Source organism: Mobula hypostoma, chromosome 8 (assembly GCF_963921235.1).
Source record: "Mobula hypostoma chromosome 8, sMobHyp1.1, whole genome shotgun sequence".
Lineage (NCBI taxonomy): Eukaryota > Metazoa > Chordata > Chondrichthyes > Myliobatiformes > Myliobatidae > Mobula > Mobula hypostoma.
In genome coordinates, this window is record NC_086104.1 from 52861265 (window position 1) to 52876818 (window position 15554).

Consider the following 15554-nt stretch of genomic DNA (forward strand, 5'->3'; position numbering starts at 1 on the left):
GGATGGGAGCGGTCTGGAGGATTATGGACTGGGTGCAGGTCAATGGGACTAATGGAATAAAGTTTCGGCACAGACTCGAAGGGCCGAATAGCCTGTTTTCTGTGCTGTAGTGTTCTATGGTTCTAAGTAATGAATGGCAGCATAAATCACTCAGATGAGCATCTTCACAGAAGAAACTTGTAGGCTATAGAGGACCATAACAAAATGCATAATCCCAAAAGGTGGATGTTGAACCTCATATCGCTAATTAAAGCATTGTGCAGAATTATAGTGCAGGTTTTAAGTTCTTTTAATACTGAAAATTATTTCATTTGATCTACAAAAAAACTAAGCTTAAACCTAGTATATTAATAATACACTGATTTATAAAATTTCACCTTGTATGGTCTTTGCCTTCAGCCAGCTATCTTAGCTGTTCCCCTCATAGTATTGGGAGCTTTAGTGGTGTCGCAGCGTCAGCCTTGCACTCAGTATCAGCATGACCTAAGGACTGATTGTGGACTTTAGAAAGGATAAGTCAGGAGAACACACAGCAGTCCTCACTGAGGGATCAGAAGCGGAAAGTGTGAGCAGTTTCAAGTTTGTGGCTGTTAACATCTCCGAGGATCTATTCTGGGAATAGCATATCGATGCAGTTACGAAGGAGGCATGACAGTGGCTATATTTCATTAGGAGCTTGAGGAGATTTGGTATGTCACCAAAAACCTCTGCAAATTTCTACAGATGTACCATGGACAGTATTCTCACTGGCTGCCGGCTGTATCACTGTCTGGTAATGTGTGTGGAGGGCGGGGGCGGCTGCACAGGATTAAAATAAGCTGCAGAAAGTTGTAATCACCAACATGGGCACCAGCCTCCCCAGCATCCATAAAATCTACAAGGCGCAATGCCTCAAAAAAGGCAGCATCCATGACTAGTGACCCCCATCACCCAGGAAGTGCCCTTTTCACATTGCTACCATCAGGGAGGAGGTACATGTACCTTAAGGCACAGTTAATGATTCAGGAGTAGCTTCTTCCCCTCTGCCATCTGATTTCTGAATGGACATCGAACCCAAGAACATAACCGTGTGTGTGTGTGTGTGTGTGTGTGTGTGTGTGTGTATATATACACACGCACACTCACATCTTGTTGTAATTTACAGTTTTTATTCTGTATCGCTATGTACTGCTGCATTATAACAACTTTCACAAAATATGCCAGTGATAATAAACATGATTCTGATGCTGACGTGTCATTATGTCAAAGACAAATGCTGTCGAGGATGTGCCAAGAGCAGCTGTAAATGTCACCATGCTTCTGACATCAAAATAGCATGCCCACAACTTACTAATCCACATTTCTTTTTTTGGAATGTGGGAGAGAAAAAACAGATCACACAAGGAAACCCACGTAGTTAAAGGAAATCGCATACAAACTCCTTAGGGACAATAGCGTGAATTGAATTTCAATCTCTTGATCATCAGCACAATTAAGTATTATGCTAACTGCTGCTGTAAGATGCATAGAATAAAAATCCAATTTGGAAAATACTGCAAGCTGATGCTTTTATGAGGTGTGTATGTAAATAAAAAATGAATTATGATAGATAATTAGACAATATAAGGCAAATTCAAAATATCAATTAGATCCCAGCATAATATTCAGAAAGAAAATCCAAATGGAATAACTATGGTGTGGCTTTGCTTAGTACATAATTTTTAAAAGAAAATTCTATATTCTTTCCCTAAAAGACTCAATTTACCAAGTTAAGATCCTTTAGAAATGAGAAAAATGCATTCTTACAAAATAATATTTTGCCACTTCTACTAAAAGATGTATATTGATAATTACATCTGGTGCATCATGCTGTAAGGAGAATTTGTCTTCTTCTATATTTATATTGCAATCAGCAGAATGTGGGGAAAGCACCATACCAATAAATAATTATGTTGCAACGTCATGTTAATGTACTTTCTATCAGCAGTTTAATTCCTTTCACCTAGAACACATTTAGAAGCAGCATGCAGGAAATGCTATACCGAACAGCCTCCCTCAAGTTAACTTATTCACGAGATGGTAAAAGAATCAAAAGAAAACTCCAAGTTATCTCCTTCACCTGAGTATTCAGCTTCTGAAGCTGTCAACATGCAATTATAACGTTAGGACTATTCTAATATTTTCCTGTTAGAGCCTTAACTTCCATCCTTCATAAGCTTCAACTCACTCAATATTCTCTCACAAAATATTAAGTTTTGTCATCTCCTTTCTCTGCAACAGCCTTCCACTGAACTGAACAGCTGACTTAGTTTTGCATAGCAAAGGAAATAATGGTTATGTAGATGAGGCAGCTGAGTACGTGGCCAGATCACCCCTGACTTTATTGAATGGTAAAGCAGCTTGATGGGCTAGATGGTCTATTCCTGCTCCAATTTCTTATATTTCTTATGGTATGTTTCTTACCTTCGCACTCTCATTTCATCCATTGTAATTCCTACCTGTTTAGATCAGCTTCCCAAACTGCCCTCCTCTTTCAAATACCTGCTTCTTAAAAAGTCCTTCAGTTGCTTTAACCCTACATGGTAGTTTTGGTAGCCATGCAATGTCGTTGGATTCCTCATAAAATACATCTTGACAACATGCAACTGTATCAAATTCTATCACCTATAGTGGTAATCCTCTATATTCAATCTGACACAAAAATGGCATCCCAATTCATTGCTAAAGAAGGAAACGGTTGTATGAGGACAAGTTACTTCATTGGAAAGAATTTATTTATTTTTAAACTCTTTTAATAGATTTCTTTTACATTCTTAATAATTGTCCAATGTTCAACATGTCGTAATGATTTTTGATGCAAACATGAGGAAATCTGCAGATGCTGGAATTTCAAGCAACACACATAAAAGTTGCTGGTGAACGCAGCAGGCAAGGCAGCATCTCTAGGAAGAGGTACAGTCGACGTCTCGGGCCGAGACCCATCATCACCAGCAAATTTTGTGTAATGATTTTTGAACGTGCTTGTAAGGTCAGATACATTCATGACTTTAATGGCTGATTAAGACAGGGCATGTGACAGTTAAGACAGTTGTTCAAAGTTTATTCAGTAGTTTTGCAGAAAGGTCCTTGGTGCAAATCATGTTGATTTCTCTCTTTGACTTTCCACTGAGGAGCTCCAGGACTAACTGTAAAACATCTTAGGTTTCAACAGCTAGCAAAGGCAGCTTTCCTTTCTTCATATATTTTGTACCAATGCATTCAAAAGTATTGATTACTCTGCTTCTGAATTCTCATCTGTGCAGAAATCTCAAGTGAACTTTGTACAGAAATTTTAGGTAACTAAATTACCAGAAAAACATTATCCATTATTGATGAATACGTTAACCCACAGTGATATGAATATTGAAATCCAAATTTTCTGTGCACATGACTGTGAAGGAGTCAATTGAGATCTAATGGTGGGTTGAGAATTTTCAAAATCGATTCATGATATTGTGTTTTGTGTGTATATAGATCAATTTCATTCTACAGCCAGTGATCTGCGCACTATTGGATCGAAAGTTCAAGCACTCCGTGAAAATATATACATTCTGATATTAGTGTTATATTACTTGGAGATATGTGAAGATCATACTGTGGTTGCGGTCTCTGCATCACAGGAGGAATGTGGAGGCTTTAGGGGAGGGTGCAGAAGAGCTTCACCATGATTTCGTCTGATGTAGCCTGAGAAGAAATTGAAAAAACTTGGATTGTTTTCTATGGAGCGTCAGTGGCTGAGGACAACCGAATGGAAGTATATAAGGTTCTGAGAGGCTTAGATAGGGTAGATAATCAGAACCGTTGTTGCCCGTGGTGGCAATGTCAAATACCAGAGGGCATAGCTTGAAGTTGAGAGGAGGAAATTTTAAATGAGCTATATGAGGCATTTTATTTTAAACCATAGAGCGGGTGGCTGGAACGCGTTGCCAGGGAAGGGGGTAAAAGCAGAAAGCAAAGATTCTTATATACAGGCATATGAACAGGCAAGTAAGGGAAAAATATAGATGGACAGGCAGATGGGATTAGATTAAATTGACATCATGTTCAAGACAGACATTGTGGGCCCAAAGGCCTGTTTGTCTGCCGTGCTGGTCCATATGCTGTTACAATGGCTGTACCTGAATTACAATGACAATGAATTTTATGCTTTATGATATCCTTTTTAATGCAATTAAAAGCTTCATTTATCACTTTTGTCTTTGATTTCTGTCTCTTCTACTCATTTCATATCATTCCATGCTTTTTTAAAATTTGAAATGTCATCGACTATTATATATTATAAATATATTACTGTTGATATAAAGCAAGACCTGAAAGTGATAGAGACACATGGAAATAATTAAATTCATAGACTACTAGATCTTTATTATGAAATACTTCTATGACATTAACACATTTTTGTTCATGATAAATCACCTGCTTTATAATTTCCTATTTCATATAACATGCACTTCAAAATTATATTTTCATTGGGATAATTTATCACATTCTAGGAACGATAAAGCATTTTTGCATTTTCAGTTAGAATGCACCAATACTCAAAGGTTTTAATCTTCTCTCTGATATGAATATCTAAGTTAAATATGGCATGTAGCAGACCTATATTTTATTTATACCTCCAGTAAGGCTTTAATGTAACCTGAATGTGAGAGAACAAAAAGCCAAGGTGGTGTCTTGCAAGGATGAGCCAATCAAGGTAGGTCAACTTTTATAGGACACCTCAATCCCTTCATCAAGGATCCACTCTAATCAAAGAATGAGCTAAGCTGTTATTTTACACCACCTCCATCAAACCTGCACCGAAGTCATGAGATGAAAGCAGGTAAATTACTTTTAACAATATTGACACAAGAGATTCTGCAGGTGCTGTAAATCCTAAGCAACGCGCACACAATGCTACAAACACAAGAAAAAGTGCAGATTCTGGAAATCGAAAGTAACACATACAAAATGCTGGAGGAACTCTAAAGGATCTCAGCCCAAAATGTCAACAGTTTATTGTTTTCCATAGATGCTGCCTGGAATCTAGCACTTTGTGGGTCTATAATGCTGGAGGAACTCAGCAAGTCAGGCAGAATCTATGGAGGGGAATAAATGGTTAATATTTTGGACTGAGGTTCTTCATCTGAACAAAACGTTGACCGTTAATTCCCTTTCATAAATGCTACCTGACTTGCTGAGTTCCTCCAGCAGTGTGTGTGAAAGTGTTTTCAAGCACTTTCTGAAAAATGAACTATTTGGCATGTTTACAAAAACTGGGAAGGCCCTTACATAAAGAAATAAATTGAAAGTTTAAAATGTTTAAGTGTTCTTGGAGCCAAAACAGTGATTAGGATGAACACGCTTTCAGGATGTCAGCTGTTGTGAATACAACACTACACAGCTTGTTGTCTTTTGCACATTGGCTGTTTGTCTGTCTTGTATGTGGTTTTTCATTGATTCTATTGTGTTTCTTTGTATTTACTGTGAATGCCTGTAAGAAAATGAACCTCAGGGCGACATATATGTACTTTGATAATAAACTTACTTTGAACCTTGAACACTCTAAAATAACCTCTTTTTAAAGAAAACAGCAAATAAATGCTAAAGTCAAAAAGTGTTGAAATACAACTTTAAAAAAATTAAATGTTATTTAAACTTCACATTTATTTCAACATTATTCAGCTGGAAAAAGTGACCAAATCATTTGAATTGATTTATTTTCAAATTCAAAGGAAAGGTTCTTTGGGGATATTGTTTGAGACCTGCTTCCTTTAGGATAGGTGTATATCTGGAGCAAAGCATCCACTTTGGACAGAATTTGGAAGAACAAATTACACATGGTATTCTGATTACAGTACTGTTCAAATTTCCATTAGAAATAATTGCATGATCACAAATGTGAAAATCTTCCAGAGCACCACAGAATTTGCCAAATTTTTAAGAATGCAGGAAGGATCATGATAAATATAAAATGATTTATTATGAGCATATAGAATTAAAATGACTCAAACTGACTTTTAAAATAATTTACTAGTTTCATTGGAGTATATTCATTAGTTTCTGGATGAACTAATACATAAAAAACATTTCAACCACGCCTATTACTTTAGAATAGTAATGCAATTTGAGGACCAGCCTTATATTAACAAACCTCATTATTCCTGTTTTCTCAATTGGCTCTGTGACTTGCTTTGTGGGCAGGGCCAGCTTTAAGTATAATTATATTTAAATCAGTAATGAAGATCACAGGATTCACACCTTATGTAACTTGAGCTGACATTTCCGCAATCTTTTGTGCTGATTTTGAACTTTTTATCCACATTACGCAGATGACACTGGTGGAAATTATAGGGCCAGGTGTTTTACAGAGGCACAAGCAATTAGAGAACAGGAAAACAGCACTCAGAATGCTCACATGATTTGCTCCATGGAGAAAAACTAAAGCAAAACCAAACAACATTAGTCTCCCATGATAGCAGTACAATGATGCCCAAGTGAGGCAAGCTGCAGACAGAGCCACAAATATACGCAATTAAATGGCACAAGAATCATTTAAACAATATATAGAGCTGTTTGGTCATTTATCAGAACGTTAGTTTTGCAAGCAAAAGTAAACTTTCAGGACATAATTAATGACTTTCATCAATTTGCCTGGAACATTGATAATTGGACAAAAAAAAATCACCAACAAATTTGTACACGGCTTCATGTACTGTCACCTACAACTGCATTCAATTAAAAGACTGAGGAGAGCTGTACTTACATAAACTATTTAAACACAAAGCCCAAAATAATATCTTTACTCACTTTTATAGCCATAATTAATTATTCATCTTTATTAGTATCCCAACACCAAGAAACATAAATTAAGTTAAATTGGACATTAAAGCTGCTATGAACTTTGTTTCCCTTTTATAAAATTGTGTAAAAAATGCAGCTGCTGTAAACAATGCCAAAGGGTTATGTAAACTGAAAAAAAACTAAATATTTCAAACAAATGTGCCAAATCTTCTTCTGAAAAAGGTTAATTCCCTTCAGTTCACAAGTCCTATTTTCACTCACAATCCTTGTTTTAAATTGTTTGTGACTCGGCATCAGTGTTAAGGATGGATAAATTTATTTTTATAACTCACAAGTCAACACAATCGGCTGCAACTGTGACAAATTCACCCTAACACGCATTCTGTTCTTTAGCAAAGCCCCAGAAAAACACTGCCTGCTGCTCATTGCTGTGCATGGAATTGCTGATTTAAACTAAATCTCTGGAGACACTGTGACATCGGTCTGCAACTGCTACAGAGCAGCTGAAGCCTATTATAAGCACATTAAATACTAATAAGAAAAAAAGAATGCTTTATCTTCCTCATTTCAGTTCAACATTTAACTCAAGGTCCATCTTCATAACAATATGAACACTTATAAGTTATAACTGTGGGAGAAAGTGAAACTGATATTTTCTTTACCAATTAAAATGCAGCTAATCTTTACCACTGCAGAGCAAGACAATAGATTTGCTGAATAAGATCAGCACAATCAGTTTACTGAGATTAATACACATTTAATAATAACATAATACAACAAAATCTATAACAATGTTATAATCCAGCACCTTTCAAAAGGAATCCATTGACTGTTGACATTTGTTAATGCTTAATTCACTTGTAGTGAAATGGATTCCTTTGTTGGCAAATGGTGATATACGTACATTCTATATATTAATCACCAGGTATGCCTTATCAAGTCCATCATACAATTACTGTACAGTAGTTGCTATCAGTGGAGTGGGAAATTATATTTGACATCCAGGTGCGTATTTTTTTGAAAAGTGACAAACAACTTGACTTCGAGTCATAGAGCCATAGAGCATTACAGCACAGAATAATGCCTTTCGGCTCATTCAGTCTGCCAAACTGTTCTTCTGCCTAGTCCTATTGATCCACACTTTTACCGTAACCCTCTGTACCCCACTTAATCTCAGTGGATAAAGCCTGCTTGCATTTACTCTATCTATACCCCTCATAACTTTGAATTCTTCTGTCAAATCCTTCTCATTCTTCTATGCTGTAGGAAGTAAAGTCCTTGCCTATTCAACGTTTCTCTTTCACTCAGGTCCTCAAGTCCTGGCAACATCTGTGTAGTTTTTTTCCACACTCTTTCAATCTCTTCAATATTTTTCCTGTAGGTAGATGAACTGAACTGCACACAATACTCCCAACTTGGCCTCACCAATGTTTTATATAACTTCAACATAATATTCCAATTTATGAAGGCCACAGTTTCAAAAGCTCTCTTTATGACTCTATCGACCTGTGACACCACTTTCAAGAAAATATGGATCTGTACTGCCAGGTCCCTTTGTTCTCTCACACTCCGCACCCTGGTTTGACCTCTCCATTGTTTGCATTAAATTCCAACTGCTATTTTTCAACCCACTTTTCCAGCATGTTTTTTTTATCTAATTCTCACAACTGATTCCTGTGTATGACAGATTTCAATCTTAAGCATTGTCTTCAGTTATACTACTTAGATAAGTAAACCAATAGAATTAAGATAGTGGCTTGTAAACAGATTATCCGTTTCACTTCAGCTTTGAATACAATGATATTATGGGAGCTCCTTCTTACATAGAGGTGTCCATAAATCGGACATGCTTCCCTGGGTTAAGAATGCCCACCTTATGGACATCTCTACATATGAGGGAGCTCTCATACCATCATTAAATTCAAACTCTGACAAATATACATGCATTTGTTTTCATAATTGGTAGAACTAGTTTCCCCTCTCTTCACTTCAGCAATTATTCTTTCTTTATCAGACATTGTTATGTGCTTGAAACCATTTATTACAATACAGTGTAGGTATGGTTATCATATCCAATGACTTATCTAAGTATTTTCTGATTTATCTGAATATTTTCCAATTTATGGTCAAAACTGACTCAAGGACATCAGTAAAATCTGAACACGTTCATTACATGGGGACAGCCTCTATGTAGATTTAAGATGTAAACAAAATAATTTAAAGATGGGAGAATTATCTACCTTGATGTTGGTAAAGTAATGTAAGAATAGAATTCACTTCTCTCTGTGAGCATAGGGAGTTCATTCATGCACAGAGGTTCCATGAGTCAGGCATTCTTCCCGATTTATGGACAAATCTGTATGTGAAGGAGCTCCCATAACATCATTAAATTCAAACTCTGTCACAGAGAAGATGAACTTTTAATGTATAATGGACTCAGTGAACTGGTAACTGTGTTTTGATGTTGCTGTATCTGAGTGCCTTGTGTCATGTGAAGATTCTAGCATTGCACAAAACTAACATTTAAAAAAGAAACTTGGTAGAAGACTTCCATGAAATGTGAGAACATTTCCAGCAGAACAACTTATACTTTTCTTTGCTCTCAAAAATTTAGCAGACATCCAACATTGTAAACCCTTAATTTCAATTTGACATCATGTTAACAATATATAATCCAATTTAAAACAAAAAGAAAGCTTGTCTGGATTTTGTTGCAGAAAGCAAACCATTCTCAATTTGCATTTAAATTACTTACAATGTGAAGCTGTAGGTAGTCTCCAAGCCCAGCAGAGCTGTCTACACGCACCAAAATGGCATCTTTTACATGCGTATCAAAGCCCACAGCTAGCCTGTCTGCCCTGGTGCTTGGTCTGTCATTTGGGGGCCATGTGTAAATGATTAATCCACCACCTCGACTGAAGATATACGTCGTGCCAGCTGCGGGGGAAATAAAGATTTAAAATTTTGTCATTTAAGTACATGCTATGCAATCATAAACATCTATATTAAGAAGCAAGGATCAACTATATTCACCATGTACAATTACATGTCGTAGGAATTTGCTGTGGTGTGTTGCTGTGACATGCAACAACAAAGAACATTCAAGAATAGAGAATTATATAAAAATAAGTTAGGCATTAAAGTACAGACATGGGATAAAATATGCGCAAATACTGTACATGTACAGCACATATTGACAAAGTAAACTGCATTATAAAAAGTGGTTAAAAGTGTTTACAGTGCAGTAACTGAGGTAATAGAGGTGGGTGTGAGGAGGCTAACTAGAATGATTGGCCAGATTAACTGCTTGGGGAAGAAAATTTTCGGGTATCGTGAAGTTTTTGTTTCAATAGCTCTGGAGTGCTTTCTAGAAGTAAGCCCCAGGAAAAGGCAGTTATAGGGTGGTTAGTGTCTGCAATGGTTTTTTTCTGCCTGCTTCTTTATCCTGGACACATTCGAGTCTTGTAGTGATGATAGACTGCAGCTAATATCTCTTTCTGTTGACACCTGACAGTCCATTGACGTTTTCATATACTGTGAGAGGCTGCGGCACCAAACCATACAGTAATGGGTGATGTAAGAATGTATCTTACGATGGTGTAGAATGCAACCATGAACATATCTACAGTATATAACTATTAAAGTATCATGTTAAATATAACATAACTTGCTCAGTATAATCAGTAGGACAGGTGGCATTGGATGAGAGATTTCTCTACTTCTCTACACAGATACTGCCTTTTCTACTGAATATTTCCAGAAATTTCTCAGAGTCCCAGCACCACCAATACTTTACCTTTGTGCTGTATTAAAACCTGCATAAAAACATATCTGAGATAAAGTCATTCATATTTCATATTTATATATTATTTGAATTGCCTCAACTTTTTTTTACATTAAAATTCTATAGACATTTCTACACTTAGCTGGATTGTGAAATATTACCAGGGCAGCTGTGACAGCATCAATTCTCCTACCAGCATTTCACAGCATCCCTGTCAACCGTACAATGTGCAGTATGCATTGCACTGAATAAAATAAAATTTACTAAAAAAAAACTATCACAGGCCCTCATTAAAAGATGAGTTCATGAAATGAAGAGTTGGCACTTGCTTGCATTTAACTCATATCCATCCGTCAATTGCAATTGTGTTTAACATGAGGCAAAATGATTAGGCCAGGTGCAGAGTACCACTGGAAATTAAAAGAAATGACCCCAAGCATATTGTAATTGTGCTGGGATTGACCTAACTGCTATTGGTTCAAGTGAGTGGGGTGGGGGGGGGGCCTGCACAGAAATAGGTAAAATCAGAATATAGAACAGTACAGCACTGTACCAGCCCTTCAGACCATGAGAAAAGAAGCCCTGGAGTGTTCTAACAGAGTACCCTGCATCTTCCTCTGCTCAAGATTACTGCACAATGGTAGCACTTCTGATAATCATCTTGGCCTCTATTGACTGATCTGCAACTCTCCATCTTGCCCCGCATGGACCTTCTGAACACAAGAGTTAATGTGCTCTCTCTGTGATCAATGAACACGAACTTCCACATTTAAATTCAGGCTCACCTGCCCACACCGTGAACCTCAGAGTAGTGAAGGTAAAATCTTAACATGCAGAAAAGTGCACCTCAGGTCAGAAAGTGAACTCAGATCATTTTGCTTTCACTTTTCTATTTTTCAATTAAGCAAAATGCAGATTAAGTGCTTTTATACTCGGCTGTTGCTTGCTAACACTGCCTTTTCACTGGGCATACATAGGTTTTATAGTTTGGTCAGTAATTTGCTTTTTCAAACATGATTTTTTTTTACCCACCTTAGGTGCGAAATGTTCAAGAATCAGATCTGCAATTAAAACATTAAAACAGTACTGACTTAATGCTGTAACACTTGCAGGAAAGACACACATATTGGAGCTTTTGCAAATGTTGCCTCTGCTACAATCAGAGTTGCCTCTGCTACAGACAGAGGAAAATGCAATTCAGTTTTATTATTGGGCCCATGGCCATAGTAGGGAGATCATTATTCTTATTCAGTATCTCATGATCAGATAACTACATAATTAAGGGATGAACTATGTTTTACACAATATCAGAATATTGCCTTTTGTGTCAACCAGAACAACAATTCAACACTTCTTTTCTGTGAAATACAAAAAAAATCATTGCAAAGATTTGAAAATTGAACATTTTCTTTTTGCCTTTTGCCATTTAGCTCATTTTCCTTGGGTTAGAAATTGTGGCTTGCAGCATGATTGTTATCATTTTCCAGTGGAATTGCACCACATCAAGTATTTATAGCCATGCGTCATATGGATGACACAATTACACATCCAATGTTACTGATTAATGCCTTTTCCCACATATTCCTTCTTGCCTGGTTCCGAACACCACTCCAACTATTGCTCTCAACCACCAGGCCACTACGCAAAGCTCCAATGCAACAATCCAACTCAAATATCCGACCCTTCTCTTGTGAATGCACAAACGTGCAATTCCTCAGCTACTCCCATAATCTTCAGACAAAGGAAGTGGGCACTGCGATACAGTTCCCTTAAATTCGTCCCTCAGCAATGGCACAGCTCATGAAGGAAAGTTACAAGGTCATTTCAGTGGGGCCTTGCACTCAGCGTCTTAACTGCAAATTAAACCTCAAGCAACAGAACCTACAATGAAACCTCTCGTTATCCCACAGTGAAGTACAATTTACACTGTCCCTGAAGGGTCTGATGCACATCTAAGCCATGTGCTTTACCCCCAGCAATACACACACAAAATGCTGGAGGCATTCAGCAGGCCAGCAGGTCACTCATCAGGACTGACGAAGGGTCACAGCCCAAAACGTCAACTGTTTACTTTTTCTCCATAGATGCTGCCTGGCCTGCTAAGTCCTCCAGCATTTTGCATATTTTGCTTTCGATCTCCAGCACCTGCAGATTTTCACGTGTGTATGCTTTTCCCCCAATTTGTTGATCCTTACTCTTTGCCCAATTCTCCATCTGACAGGCCAGGGGAGAGACATCCAGGTACTTCTGGGGTAATGCCTGGATGTGCGTGAGACAGATGGGACAACTCACCCTCTATTTTTCTCCACCCTCAAGGGAAGTGCTTTGCACTGGTTTAGGATCTCCCCAGAGTCCTCCATTCTCTCATAGCCAATAACAGCGAAGAATCTAGGTCTTACCACTTCACATAGTATGCAATGGTACATGCAAACTCTACATCACTGTTGCTACTACACCCAGAGAAAAGGATGTTAAAAACAATTAATGTGTCTTTTATTTTTGTTTTTGCAAAAGAATATCTATAAAATATCACTTTATATAAGTTGCAGTTTAACCCTGGAGCATTATTCATGCATGTTTGTAATTTAAGTAGTGTTACATTTTGTTTTGTAGCAAATGTAGACCCTGTTGGCAAACAGCTGTGGTTCTGACCTCACAATCTACCCTATGGTTCAGTAGACCGAAGGGAAATGATGACAATGTTTATGTCTCATTCACAACACTAGTGCTGAATCATTAAAATCTTTGTTCAAGCTGTTAGGTGGAGGCAGACTTTGATTATATATTTTTATTGAATGTCAAAATAAATCTAAAAAATAGCATAATAAATGGATATGATAATACATTATCAGCTAACTGGCAGGTGCACTATGTTTGACATCTACCTTTCACCTCAACGCTATGCTGATTCAATCTAGACTAAGCGGTTGAAAATCTTCTCAGTCTGCTGGCTTTTGTTAGCAAAGTCTTGACTCTAACAAGTAATGATCCAGAGAAATAAAATTATTCCCATTTTACCAGCACAAATCACTAGGTTGGCACATTTATTTAGCATCTACTGCAAGATGCATTGGGGAGCTGGATAGTCAATTTTTGAAGTTGGGCTTAAGGTAAATTATTGGGGAAAAGATAACTGAACCCTGTATTTAACTCTTAAATTGCTCAATTATGGCATGGGAGAAGCAAACTCATCTTGTTTATCTCCAACTTTTGCACGTTCAGTTTATCGAATGGTCCATGAGGTTTTGTCCTGGATGGTGATAGACCAAGCCACTCTGGGGAAGCAGTGCGTTTACTGAAACTCTAAAGTCAACGAAAGGGCTGCATTTCCACAAGATCCCCATTGAAAATTCATGGAAGTCAGATGTACGTAGTTGGGTAGAACATTTGAAAAGAAACACAGTTCAGTGGATCTATGTACTAAGATGGGTTTTGAACAGATACATATATTTTCCGGACATTGGGTCTGGAATACTGCAATTACTAATCCTATCTGGGATCAATGAACAGCTCCTGCTCCTATTATTTTCCTGTAATACTATCACCAGGTGTCACAGGAACATCAGCCCAAGCAGGCAGGAAAAATAGGGGTGTGTAATGAGGGAACCGGACAAGTACAAAGCTGACACAAAGTTGCTGGTGGACGCAGCAGGCCAGGCAGCATCGCTAGGAAGCGGTACAATCAACGTTTCGGGCTGAGACACATCGTCAGGACTAACTGAAGGAAGAGCTAGTAAGAGATTTGAAAGTGGGAGGGGGAGGGGGAGATCCAAAATGATAGGAGAAGACAGGAGGGGGAGGGATGGAGCCAAGAGCTGGACAGGTGATTGGCAAAAGGGATATGAGAGGATCATGGGACGGGACACCCAGGGAGAAGGAAAAGGGGGAGGGGGGAAAACCCAGAGGATGGGCAAGGGGTATAGTCAGAGGGACAGAGGGAGAAAAAGGGGAGAGAGAGAAAGAATGTGTGTATATAAATAAGTAACGGATGGGGTACGAGGGGGAGGTGGGGCAATAGCGGAAGTTAGAGAAGTCAATGTTCACGCCATCAGGTTGGAGGCTACCCAGACGGAATATAAGGTGTTGTTCCTCCAACCTGAGTGTGGCTTCGTCTTTACAGTAGAGGAGGCCGTGGATAGACATATCAGAATGTGAATGGGATGTGGAATTAAAATGTGTGGCCACTGGGAGATCCTGCTTGCACTGGCGGACAGAGCAAAGTACAAAGCTGAAGTGCGTTTACTTAAACTTAGGAGTCTGACAAGTATGACAGATGATCTTGTACTGTCATTCAACACAGAGAGACTTGACAAGCAAATAAATATTCTATGTTATAAAACCTTCAGGTGTGCTAGGAGAGGTGCAAAATGGAAGGTGGCATTGCAACATTGATTAAGGAAACTTTACTGTAATCATGAAGGAAGATATCCAAAGGCGTGCTTCAGCTGGCTAGAGTTTACAAACAAGAGGATGAATACTTTGCTGGGGATATACTGTTAGGTATCCCACAAGTCAACAAAAAATAGAGGAGTAGATGCATAAAAAAATTGCTAAAATTTGTAAGAGTAGTCGGGTTATAGTGGTGGAGAATTTCCCAATCTAAGCAATTGATTAAATCATTTTAAAATAGCATAAAATAAAACCCATTGAAAAGAGAAGTGGGCTTGATGGTGTACATGGTATTCAGTAAGGCATTTGACAAAGTTCTACATGGGATCCTGGTCCAACGGTTTAGAGCCCTTAGGATCCTAGGCAAGATGACAATTCAGGCCAAAGTTCAAAATAATATTTATTATCAGAGTACATACACATCACCACATATAACCCTGAGATGCTTTTCTTCTTCTGTGGGCACACTTAGCAAATCAATTGAGCAGGTCCAAATTGGCTTAACAATTGAAAGCAGAGGATGATGGTGTAGAACTGTTTGTATTTCAAAACCTGAGGGTTATGAGGTACTATACAGATC

General features: G+C 38.0%; 1 protein-coding gene across 22 annotated transcripts in view; it reads right to left on the reverse strand.

The window, feature by feature from the left end:
* nrxn1a (neurexin 1a) overlaps positions 1-15554 on the reverse strand; it is a 1799241-nt gene that overhangs the window by 391232 nt on the left and 1392455 nt on the right. For all 22 annotated transcript variants that reach the window (XM_063055858.1, XM_063055840.1, XM_063055854.1 and 19 more), the window contains one exon: positions 9557-9738. In XM_063055858.1, the coding sequence (XP_062911928.1) occupies positions 9557-9738 (182 nt within the window). The remainder of the gene's footprint in view (positions 1-9556; positions 9739-15554) is intronic.